The sequence below is a fragment of the Lampetra fluviatilis genome, chromosome 13 (assembly GCF_964198595.1).
Source record: "Lampetra fluviatilis chromosome 13, kcLamFluv1.1, whole genome shotgun sequence".
Classification (NCBI taxonomy): Eukaryota; Metazoa; Chordata; class Hyperoartia; order Petromyzontiformes; family Petromyzontidae; genus Lampetra; species Lampetra fluviatilis.
Genome location: NC_136287.1, coordinates 15,073,709 through 15,086,746, shown reverse-complemented (window position 1 = coordinate 15,086,746; position 13,038 = coordinate 15,073,709). Strand labels below are relative to the sequence as shown.

The 13,038-nt window shown below is 47.3% G+C and overlaps 1 protein-coding gene across 1 annotated transcript; it reads right to left on the bottom strand.

Annotated features, from left to right (window-relative positions):
• Nucleotides 1-2,734: 2,734 nt before the first annotated feature.
• Nucleotides 2,735-10,171, bottom strand: LOC144935350 (uncharacterized). Its single transcript, XM_078861909.1, has 2 exons — nt 10,036-10,171; nt 2,735-4,804 (listed from the first exon to the last, which is right to left on the bottom strand). Exons 1-2 carry the CDS (start codon nt 10,081-10,083, stop codon nt 2,942-2,944), a joined length of 1,911 nt encoding a protein of 636 aa, XP_078718035.1. The 5' UTR covers nt 10,084-10,171; the 3' UTR covers nt 2,735-2,941.
• Nucleotides 10,172-13,038: the final 2,867 nt, after the last annotated feature.

Sequence of the window (13,038 nt, the reverse complement as noted above, 5' to 3'; positions counted from 1 at the left end):
GCGCCAGCACGGAGCCGTTACGACAGCAGCTGCCTGCACTCACTCGAGTCCCGACAGCGTGCGGCAGGCGCGGCTGTAGCTATTCCGAAGGATATTTCCCTCACACATGGGAAATGAAAGAGTGGCTCTATTGTGAATGTGGCGAAGTGCAATCTGTTCGTCGTGTAACCGAAGGAGGCATGGACGCTAAACGTCAAACCACTGCTGATGCCATCGAAAGGATTGCCAGACGAAGCACACCGTTATCATGTTGTCTGTCGCTTTTCAAACGCTGCACGGGAGAAATAGAGATGTCCCGGGGCTCGGCACGTCCCAGGGAACTCTTCACGAGGGGAGCTGCAGTGGCTCAGTGCTTGGGAGAAGGGTATGCACCGGCACACGGCCGCCTGGTCGTGATGGGTTCCTGGCAGTAGGGGTGAGAGGGCAATCCGCACAAAACAGCCGGATTTTCTGTACGAAGAAGCCCAATCCACCCCTCTCGTCGGCGAATTTGGTTGGAAACATTTTTCCGATCGGTGCCAAGTGTGAGATGGCTCTTGGTGGATGATGGCCGGTGAACGGCACCGCTTCCACGGTGTCACCTTGACGTGCACTGCCACTGGATTTTCAATTAGTGGCTCTGCTTAGTAGTTTACATGTTGGACATTTTAAAATATTTAAATTCCAACTATCTTGTTAAAATTTCATAAACACCCTGACGACGCAGTCTCTATGTTTAGCCTGAGCGTCCCTTAGGGGACCCCACGCTTCACGAAGTGGGATAGAATCAATGATAACAGCATATTCTAGATACGCTGTGTAACATTGGAGCTACGTTAATGTCATACTGTGCGATAAGCAATTCATGGTCTATTATGCTTCACTGAAATTTTGATGCGCATGACAGAACCTGTACATCAGCACATAAGGCAAAGAGCCGGGACAGTGGCCTGTGCCTTTCAGTGTTAGAAAATGGTTATTTAATATCGACGGATGGAAAGCACATTTTGGGTTTCAATTGAAGACGGCATTCGCTCCTGTGGCCCTTAATGTCCTCATGAGGTTACTAGAATAATTGTAGTGACATTGAAATAAATCATTAATACATTCGTGGAAGATTTTCATTTAGCGAGGGTAAATGTCTTATTTTTTAAAACAGAAGACTTCTTCATACACATTTGTGTTATAATTGAGGTTAAGATTTGCTCTTCTATATGTTTCACTACGTGACGAGGAGGCCAACACCGGGCATCCTTATGAGACTGGAACCCACCATGGAAATGTGTAAATTCCACGACTAGCAACGGGGAAATCAAAGATGAGCGCTGCCCCGTTGCGCGTTTGCGAGGGAGACGCTTGACGCGTGTGATTGATGTCATTAGTGATGTTCATACTCAGGCTTATTTGGATTGGCAATTGCAATCATCTTCTATTGACACAACATCCTCGCGTGTCAGCCATTGTCTGTTCCCAGCGTTCTAATTGGCTGGAGCGCACGTGCCGGCCAAAGTGCGGGGGCTGAGAGTGGGGGGCGCGGAGAGGAGGGGGGGGGCACCTAGGGGTGGAGAGGTGGGAGCGGCGTCGTTGCTAAGCGACGGGTACTGCCACTCGTAACAATGTAGACATTGTTATTAACTTCTGCCCTGTTTATATTACAACGTTATTACCTGTGAGAGTAATAATACTAATTCTGCAATGGCTTTCACTAATAACATAAGCTTGAGTATGCAACCACTGCTTACACTGCGTCTAAAACATTTTAAAACTCGATACAAGACAACGCAATTTTCAAAGACAACATTTTTAACAACTTTAAGCAAGTTTAGTTTATTAACCGCATCAAAACCAACACACAGTGAACGCGTTCAAACAGTGAACAACCTCCTTTAAATAATACTATTTTGCCATTTCAGCAAACGGGGTAGGTGTATTAACCTCTGCTACCATTCCATGGCAATGTTTGCTGTCAAAAGGCAAACACCAACAATGCGCTCTCCATGCTATTCTAAGGGCTGGGGATCTCGTGTCGTTAAACAACGCCGTATCTTGCGTTTTAAATCGCACTGCTGCAGTCAGGCCACATGCATGTGTTGTAGACTTCTTAGTGTTACTGCGGTCGCCTTCTCCCACTCGTTGCGTTGTATCTATCACCGAGACGATAATTGTGCCGTTAGCGTCCAAGCAGCGGCAAACTCCGTTGATGAACGATCCAGAGGAGCCATCGTTCTTTGCGCGGTATCCCTCTCTCAGGCCTCTCTCACGGACTCTGAACCTGTGCTTTTATCTCTGCAAAGGCCCTCCTATGTGGGAATGGATACATTCTGTGAAACATCTAATTTATGTTATGGGGGTTTGTACGGTGCGTGACGACCGGGCTGAGACCATTACCTTGCCACGTGTGAGAACCTGGTTTTATTACGGGCGGCTGTCGGGAATTGAACTCAGGATCTCTGGGGCGTTCGCTCTGCCACGGAGATCGCCCCCCCGAGCGACCCAGCCACCTCGCAGCCCGGCAGTTCTCGCAATCTCTGAGATGAATGCAGCTTCCATACCGTAACAAATATTCTACATGAACATCTGGGAGGCCTGGTTATGAGTGCTCAGGTATTGTTAGTGTGACAATGTGACATGTAATTAAATATACAGTTGTGTGCAGTACTTCCAAGTGTTACGATCACGTGGAGAGTCACTGGAGATGACCTACCGGCGATCCACAAGTCCCACACACTTACAAAACACGTTTGCAATTCAGTTCCATAAGGTTCAATTGTAAAACGTCTGACAGAAAAAAACAAATGGTTCTTAAATGCATATTCAAATACAATATATACGGACATGTCTTATTCCAAACAAACAGTCTACATGTACTCGAAAGAAATGTAGGTAATGTTTAAAGTTCATTCAAATCAGAAACTGCAATTGCATTTCGTAATTTTCAATGACAGCCCCTTTCGAGGCCTCCCTATACCATCCTCATGCTGATCTGTCTGGGGTTTGGCGCCTGAGCGCCCGAGTCGGTGCTCTCGGTGCGCCGGGAGGTGTACTCAACGTGGACGCTGGGTTTGTGTCTGCCCCTTCCTCTGCTCCAAATAAACAGAATGAACAAGCAGAGCACCACGACGCCCAGAAACGTGAAGCAGCCGATGGCTATGGCCACTAGGATGGTTTTGACGTCGTAGAGCTGCTGGTCCCTTGCCCGAGTGGCGTTAGAGCCGGTGCCGTTCATCCCGTTGCCGACGGACGCGAGGGTGTCGTTGTTGTACAAAGACTGTGGAGAAAAGCTCTTGACGTCGAGGATGCCCGTGTTGGTGTCGTTGCCCGCGGCGTTGCTGGCTACGCACACGTAAGTGCCGCTGTCCAGGATCTGCGCGTAGCGAATTTGCAGCGTGCCGTCTGGCAGCACGGCCATGCGGCCGTTCGACTGAGCCGTGATCTTTTGCTTCCATGGCGAGACCCACATGATGGAGGGCTGGGGGTCCCCCTCTGCCTGGCACGGCAGCAGCACCGTCTGGCTCTCGGCCGTGGCGACCTGCTGGGGCTTCTGCACCGTGATCCAGGGCTTCTTGCACGAGAAGTAATACGGTGACATCTCCTCGGGGAAGTCTCCGAACGCCATGCCCTTGACGTGCTCGGGAGATTCGCACGACGGCTGCCGCTCGCCCAGGGCCAAGCGTCTCCGCCTGCGCACGACCCACAGCAGGCGACAGTCACACGCCAGGGGGTTCGAGTCCAAGCCGAGGACCTGCAGACTGCTCGTCGACTGGAAAGCACTCTCCTCCAGGGTCTGCAGCAGGTTTTTTGACACGTTTAAAACTCTTAATTTGCTGAGGCCCATAAAGGCCTGGGGCTTGATTGTGGTAAGCCTCGACACAGCCACATGCAATTCCTGAAGTCGAATTAAATTCTGAAAGGCACCAGCTTCTACTACTCTGATTTGATTGTACGATAGGTTTAGTAGCCTGAGATTAACCAGAGGCTGTAATGCTGATTGTGGGACGGCGGTGATATTTGTAAAGGTAATTGATAGCGCCGTCAAGTTCAGTGCATATAGACTGTTCATAGGAAGCTCCTCGAGCATTGGCCAGTGGCTGAGTTCAAGCACCTTCAGTCGGAGGAGCCGCCTGAATGAGAAGGGCAAGATGCTCGCGATGTTGAGGTGGCGTAGCCTGAGCGTGGACAGGCTGCCCAGGTGAGACAGGGCCTCCGTGGGGAGACTCGTTAGGTTGCACTTTTCCAAAGTGAGCTGCTCCAGGCTGTGGAGCCCCTTGAAGGCGTGGTGAGAGACGTACACCAGGTCGTTGTCTCCTACCTCCAGCTGCTTGAGATTGCGCAGATCCTGGAACATGTAATCCAGCAGGATGACGATCTTGTTTTCACTGATGTCTAAGCGCGTCAGGTTGGTGAGCCTGGAGAACACGCCACGAGGGATGAGCTTCAGGCGGTTATTCCTCAGGCTTAAAGAGCGGAGGAAGGGCAGGTTGTTGAAGGCTCCTGGCTCGATATTTGAGATGACATTTTCATTCACCTCCAGCTCCTCCAGCAGCAGAAAGTTCGAGAAGTCGTCAGGGTCCAGGGAACGTAGCCGGTTTTTGCTGAGGTCCAGCGATTTGGTTTCTATGGGAATGCCTTCCGGGATGGCCGCCATTCTCCGCCGGTGGCACACCACGGACTTCTGAAGCGCGGTGCACTCGCAGCGCGCCGGGCAGCCCATGGCGTGACTCTCCAGGGAAGGCAGGATGATGACGACGACCGCCAGGAGCGCCTGAGAACAGCCCAGGGGCTTGCGAAGCGCCCTTCTTTTGCGTCCGAGCATTTCAGTCTGAACCTGCCAATGAAATTTAAAGAAGATATGGTCCAATAATGTGCTGTCACCCAAGGGGGAAATCATGCCTCATTTGCACCCTGCAGTCAGCAACGAGCGTAACAACCACATTTGCAAAGCAACGTGCACGTCAAATAGCACAGGGTCACACAAGAAGTAATTACTATTATTCCAATTGGTTAAATGTGTTGTGTTAAGGAACCCACAGTGTTCACCCAGCATGAACAGTTACAACTCTGTGTTTGTTCAGGGACTTAGACAACCTTTAAGCATATGTATTTATTTCGTATTCAGTGGAAGGTCATGTGTCAGACCAGGTAACACAATGATTACAACTTTATTCTTTTGGCAGATTGGTGTGGTACATTTAATATATTACCCGCTATGGATAAAAAATATGGTCATTGACATACAACATGGAACAAAAGCTGAAATGTGAGATTCTGAGATTCCCAGTGAGGAATCATCAGCACGTAATAGCAATGTAATTGTTGCTGGATTGTGCCTAGGATGGGTTTCTGCACACAGACTATTTTACATGCCATTCCTTATCCTTTGTCCCATAATTAAAAGATATTCGTGAAAATATGTAGACATGTCTGCCACAGCACACTGTATGTACTGTGTACGCCTTGTACAATTGATTTCATGTTGCCCTCTTTTTAGCTGATGGATTCATTTGGATTGGCTGGGAGAGAGATGTTATTTCTCGTCCTTATTTTGGGGCGTTCTAACTTAACTGTGAGTGACACGCTGGTAGCGTTCCTAAACATAAGTATGACATCTTTGAGAAAATTATGCATATTTTTCCAAAGCAATTGCCATGGATATGTTGGAAAAGGCATTGAATAAGCTGCAACTGATTACAGAGAGGTTATAAAGATCACTTGCTTTCTGTCCGTATGTTTAACTTCTTGTGCACCGTATGTAGCTAACTGTGCTAATTGGAGGTGCGGATTTTCTCCACAATAAGGGTGACAATTATCGCTCCTCACTGTCTTTAAAAAAATAAAATAGTAAATTGTGACTGCTATTTTTGTCTTCAAATTTTCCTAAAACATTGTGCAGAATTCGTCAGAGGTGTGTTATTGCTTGAGAAATGAATGTGATCATTCTCACATTTTAATTGGATCTGTTGCATGTCTGAATATAAATTGATTTCATAAATCCTTCAAGTAATCCGTCAGTGAGCATCATTCCAGAAAACGCAATTGCTTCCCGAGGGCATCCTGTGTCATATGGTTCATGCTTGGTGTCAAATGTCTCTGATGCCTCTCCACACCCGTACGCATTTCTCTGGTTTACTTTCCTCCACCCTCGATATACATTTCTGTGATATCTCTCTCCTCGCACGCTATAAATGTTTTTTGAGTGAGAATGTTTCGCAACATTTAATCATTTTCATCGCCACAGTGCTTCTCGTGAGATGGTGTACACTCTGGTCAATGGCTTTTAATATCAGACTCTTACAAAGAACGATACATCCTATTTAATATTTGTACTGTTTTTGCTAGGTGATATCTACGTTTTGAGCGGTAGCCTTTTAAAGCCTGCACGATATTATCCACGGGCCGCATTGTTAAATTCCGTTGCTGTTATTCCATCAACTGTTGTCTATATCTGCTGCAGCCCTTTCTTTATTGTGTTTTCCCTCACAGTAATAGATCAGGACATGCAGGCTCTTTAGCTGTAGGCCAGACAGGCCATAAACACCTCGGGGACATTGACCCAGTCTCGGAAATGGAAAAGCAAAACCCCGGTGTGCTACATGCAAAGCTGGGCAGCAACCGCCACTTTCATTGTTGCAGCGCCTGCTCGTTTATTGCTGGGAAAAAATCAGTCTCTGGATGATTTGTTTTGTTACCGTAATTGCGCTGACAGTTCTCACACCGTGGAAAAATGAAGAGCTGTAGTCTTATTTTATATAATCCGATGTATGTATCTTTCCAGCAAGTCGAACGTGCACGGTCAATTTGTAACAGCGGAAACATGTTTTTATCATCAGTTTAAGAACATATTTTACACAAAACAACCACACACAGTGGCTGAAGCAGAGCAGCAAAAGCTTCCCAAAGCGAGGGTTTGTTTATTCCAGTTGACCTTCGAGTCTTCCTACACACGTTATCCATCTTGACTGATCCGGATCTATTATCATAATTTGGTATTCGTGTCATTCTTATAGCTCAGGGCTATGGGGAAGGTGCTGATGTGGTTCACAGACACGGTTTGCGGGAGTTTCACAGCAGGGAGCGATGTATAATTCAGGTAATTTTTGACAATTTGGCAAATTTAGACCGTGATGCCACCACACAATGGCCTACTCGTTTCAAATGCAGTCTAGATATCTTTAACATCCATTGTGAAGCAGAGAGTGTGCATTTCACGGTTAATATTCCCGCAGGGATAACGAGGGCGGCCTGTAAAATGCGAACCTCTGCAACAAGCAGTGAACGCCCTGTCACAGGGCTTTGTCACCACCACACCAAGGGATGCTCTTTAGCATATGGAGTGCCACCCACCCACACACAGTGTGTCACTAGAGTGGCACCAGTGATTGTAGGAGTCTCAATATTTGGCACATCGACCCCACATAACGTCCACATGCATGCAGTTATTTACAGAATGTGTTTCAAAGGGAGGCAAGGGCATCCCAAGTAGCACGGTTGACTACGTACGTTGCAAAAGAAGTGCAACATACATACATCCCCTCACTCAATCTAAAAAGTGAATGTTGCTGCATTGGAGACACGTGATCTGAAGCATCACACAACCGATCCCGGGACAGTCTGAGAGTTTGCAGCAAACACAAAGTTCTCTCTGATCCCAGCCACACGCTCTGCACGGCGCCTGAAGTTGTGCCACATTTTGGGTGCCGTGTTCATCAGGGCATGAATAACAAAAACTCAACGCGTTCATCAAGAGCACTGTTTTAACAGACAACAATATTCTAAGAGGCAACGTTTGGGCCAATGGCCCTTCTTCACCACATTTCAAGGACCATTGAAGAAGGACCATTACCTGAAACGTCACATATTATACATTTAGATTTTTTCCTTGTGAGGCCAGTGTTATGAACGAATGTGTTGAGTTTTCTGTATGTTTCCTTGTGCACCACTGGCCAGTATCACCAAATAATTGTGTTAGTTTATCAGGGCACTTGTGACACCGAGCACAGCGTTCATAGTCTCGTACCCCTCAGATGGTGAGTATGGAACGTCACCCACATTGTCGTGCCTGATGCTCTACACACACTGAATATCGATCCATTCTAACACAAGGAACACATCAGGAAAGAATGGAGCTGTGGTCTTTTGTGTCGATATGAATTGAGTAACAACCATAATCAAAGTTGCCCAATGACACGATTGGCTTGACCCTGAAAACGATTGCTTTGATGACTTCTTGCTATAATGCGCACCGGGCAGTCACTGCAATGGTCGGTTCGGTAACTGAAGCGATGACATCGGTCGTGAAGGTTCTCGTTAGCGGGAAGAAGGGCCGTGGTGAAGGCCGTCCCTGTCATCCTGCCCCGGCGTACAACAAGTTGGGACCATTTGTCGTTTTGAATCCAGGGGGTCTAGAATTGAACGCGACGCTCTTGCTTAAATTATATTTTGGGAGAATGAGCTGGGTGGCTGCTTGACCTTTGCCTGAAGTATGCATTGGATAAGCTCTGGGAATTGAGGCATACCTCGGACTTGCTAATTGGTTTCTGGTCCTCGGGAGTAAAGTCCTATAAAAAATATAATTTAAAAAACACTGCAACTGAAGAAGAAATGATCCCTAGATTTTATGCGGAAAAGCAGCAATAATAAGCGCTTTTTTCGTTTATTTTCACAATAATATGTTTTCTTTTGTACTTTCTTCATCCGAATTTACAATCTAAAGCAATCTCGGCAAAAAAATGAAGAGCACATTACATAGGGGCAGAGCGAGAGCGTGGGCGCACTTATCGCGCCGAGGTGACTGGTGGCTCGAAGGGTTAATACACACGAAGTCAGCAGCGCACCGAGCATTTTATGCTTTTAGTCCAATCACCAATGACTGAACAAAAAAACCCATCAAATCTATTTGATATTGCACTGGATTATCTCAGCTCTACGAATGGTTCACACACGCAAACTATACCAGCAGACGCTGTTTAAGTGAATCGGTATGGCTACGGATATTTGTCAGCAGTGCAACATTCAAGCCATGTTACCCTAAAAATGGGACCACATTTCTACGGGAGAAAAAAAATCGGATAAAAAAACACATTTATTCTAATGTGAGATTCACATTACTGATGGTTCAAGGTATAAAATGAAATTTAAATTTGATTCCCACCACATGGCAAGAACCTTAAGAGATGTTATCTGTGCATATGACGTGTCTAACGTACCAACAGGGGGATGATTGCCGTGTTGATGAGGCCATGCACACGCTCGAGATGGCGCTGGGTGGCTCACGTCGGCAAAGCGTCAACCTCCTCCAGCAGGCACTGGGGGCCGTGCTCATCTCTACTAGTGGCCCTGCGCCAGTCATAAACATTCCACATTCATATGGTGGGAGCTAATCTCTTCATCGGATAGCTAAATATCGGCAAGCGATGAAACTAAAGGTGAGCAATGTCATTATCCCATTGAATGTAGCCAGGCAACTCGTGAAATCTATTTTAAATCTTTAGGTGTCCGAGACGTTCACTGTCCCGTCTAAAGACTCCATGCACTCACGGCTTGCCACCTCCCCACTCTCGTCTTCCACTCCAACAACCAAGGATTACTTTCTGTTTTTTATTGCTTGTGGTTTTTAAACTGACGGCATATTTTTCTCTTTGTAATCATGTCATTTGTTCATAATATATATATTCATTTTGCAAACATATTTTGGGAGGCTGCGCGTTGAAATGACTGTTGTGAACTTGTGCATTAAAACTAATTATAATTATTAATGAGGAAGCTGTCCTAACGCTAAGAGAATCATCGGGAGGGCACTGCCCCCATAAACACCAGCCCCCCCCCCCCCCCACCAGTGAAAAGTGTTCACGTGGTGTTTCTCCACTGGCCAAGAAGCAATACGAAAGCTACAGGTCATATGGTCGGGTAGATTTAATATATATACAAAATTATCACCACAGTTTCTGAGCACAACGTTCTGTAGGAATGCATAAAATCGCAAATGGAAACCTACAAAAATGTAAGGAAATACAAAAGATCAGGAGCCAAGAGTGTAATGCCACGGGACGCAGGGCGCACCTTAGTGCCGTGCGCTGCCCCGTGCCCTGGGGCCGGATCCAGGCCCATGGCCCCCGGCGCCGGGCTGGCCGGGCCCGACGAAGGCTCGCCCCGAGGAACCCTCCTCCTCCTCCTCGCCGCCACCGCCCCAGCCGCGTGGCTCTGCAGGGACAGGAGGGCAGAGCACGCACGGCGAGAGTCCTCACACGGAACGACGGGTGAACCGAGCCATACATCGGCACAGATGTAACTGAGAAATACAATAAGGTGCCCAATTGACTTCCCAATTACTCTCGAGTGTGCACAAGCCTCACACAGCCGAGCTCATTCCACCCTGGTTGAGCCAATGCCAAACAATCACCATCCACTGCTTAACATCTGTTATGATGATGATGTTATGATGATGATGATGATACAAACACAGCACAGGCAACTATCGTGGGATCTGCAGTGCATTTGCAGAGACTCCAGGCGGGCTGAGTGAGCTCCAACTCACATTGCAGCCAAACCTCTGCGTGGCATACTCACCTGCTGTGTGGGGACGGTCTCAGATAAACAATTTGACATTTAACAACACTGCTGTACTTACAATTCGCTCCATATCATCTCAGTTCTCAAGCTCCTATAACCTTCCTCGATGCAATAAATGTATGAACTCTCATGGCAAGTCGTATAGCGCTGTTTTTGCTGGACATTTTACATATCGGGCCTTTGGGCCTGTGCTCAGCAACTGTATTACAAAAATGCATCATAATCTCAGAATGTGTAGATAAATTACAACTCCCCAGAAGCAAAATTGTAGAGTAAATGGCTGATTCCCATATTCCACTCTCATCACGAGCTACCCCATCGCAACATGCGTCACATGTGAACATCACAATATGTGCATACAAAGACAAAGATCCCCCCTATAGCCTTAACAGACTGCTAGGGAAAGTGCTTCTAGCGAGCACTTGTGAAGGCTGACACGACACACGAGGGGTGGGTGGCCAGCACCACGCCTGACCGCCTTTGTCTCCCCAGTGGCGATGTTTACACACTGCACCTGGTACTCATTTGAGGCTGAGTCGACCTGGGGGATGTCCAGGACAGGTTCAGATAATCGTCACTGGTGTTGGCCGTAAACTAACCGCCACACGACCGCACATATAAGAGCTATGCACACACATATAACTATCCACTGCAAATCCGTACTGGGTTTTCCCCGACTAAACCACTGTGAAGTACTGGTAATTCTACAGTTGCATATCCACTCAGAAACACTCAAAAGATGTCATTAATTTTGCTCTAAAAGCCATCAAAAATCCAGAAGCACGTGTTCTTTTCAAGGCCGAGGTTTTCAAAACGCGACACTATTTTTTCTTCAGAGAATTACTATGGTTACATGACTCAGTGGACCTCGTACATCAACCCCATGCGTAATTCGTGAAGGGCCTCTGACGTTTTAAAAACAATGGCGATATGCAGGCAGCAAGGACCGTGCAACTGCAAGGCATTGCCCTTCAGCTAGAAATTTTTGGAAAAACTAAAACCACAGCACCTCATTTCACTCACCTCCCTTTGTCAGCTCTTAAATTGAAAGTGTAATTTTTTACTGACATTTGGACATTTTCTAAGCGCAGTGCATTGAGGCACCATTGATCTACATGGAGCCGGTCAAAATGCCTCTCCAGTTCAAATCAGCAATTGGGTTGCACCTGCCGCTGTCGGTGGCCGTGAGTGGTGGGAAATGAAATGTCCAAAGATCGGGGCCAGTCTCGCCATCGCATGGCGACTGCCAACGTCCCTCAAAGTGGTGCCATCTGTGACCCAAGAGGATGTCGAGTCTCCTTGGCCGTGGGACTGAGTGCAGAACGACTTGTGCAATTATAGGAATTGCGTAACCTCAGACTTGTCCTAACGCTGATTCCTCGTGGGATATACGCAACAAACATTGCGTTACCTCTGAGAGAACCGAGGGGTGGTCGGGACCAACTGCGCCCGCCACTGTGCACGTCCGTACACACAGGCGCCCTCGCAAGCACGGAGACGGCGACGACCACAACGTTCGGCGACCTCACCACAGCGCTTGTACCAGGATAGGCACACTGGCAGGCCACGTGAAGTTTCGAAACATTACTAACAGGAGTCAGGTAAGCAGTCATTAAAAGTCAAGTGCAGATGGTGGTGGTAGACAGAGCAGCTCTTGAAGACCGCTGCGTGTTGGCTGTGCAGCAGTTATGGACACACTGTATGTATGTTGCACTTATTTCGCACTGAACACAGCCAACCGTGCTAATCGGAGGTGCGAGGGAAGGACAGACTAAACACTAAAGGCAGTTCTAAAGAAATTAGTTTTCAATTTAAATGATTTAAAAGTGCATGGCTCCAGTGGCTTCATAATATCTGAAGAGCGTTCCAGACGGCCGCAGAAGCGCATTTGAAAGCGCGCGATGCGGTGCCAGTCTTTGTTCGATCCGGTGGCGGGGAGAGGGCGTCGATGGCTTTGGCCGTGATGAGATCTAAATATTGGAGCAGAATTCATGAGACCATGCTCAATTTGTGCGCGGATGTCGCTGTGTTTCTGCAGCTCCCCGGCACCGTGAGACTCGCGCCCTGCGAGGCCACCCTTCCACAGGCAGCCCCGCAGGGCCTCGCTGTGCACAATGTCGCCTCATTGATCTGATGCCCGCTGACATTATTCCCTCGAGACTTTACAAAAGAACCCGGAGCTTTTAATGCTGCGAATAGGAAAAAAAGATAAGTGACGAATGTGTGCCGTATATAAATGGGTGTCCATTCTGGACAATAAGAAACACAAATGGGGTTAAAACAACACATATGTTTTGTTAGATTGTAAAGGTTCATAGCGTCATTATTTTGGAGTTTGAATCAACTTTAAGTCTAGGTTGTAGTGTTTCAATTTCTGTAGTTTTAGTTTCTGATTATATTCCAAAGCGCGCCTTCGGGCAGCTCATTGTAAAGGGCGTTTCATAAGCTGGCCTTTATTATTACCACTATGAATAATACCATATTTAACTGAAA

Bases quoted from the DNA above. Each gene is read 5' to 3' on its own strand.
- LOC144935350 (XM_078861909.1), bottom strand. From the start codon at position 10,083: ATGGGCCTGGATCCGGCCCCAGGGCACGGGGCAGCGCACGGCACTAAG. The intron at 4,805-10,035 runs GTGCGCCCTGCG...TTTCATTGGCAG, and splicing joins GGGCAGCGCACGGCACTAAG to GTTCAGACTGAAATGCTCGG.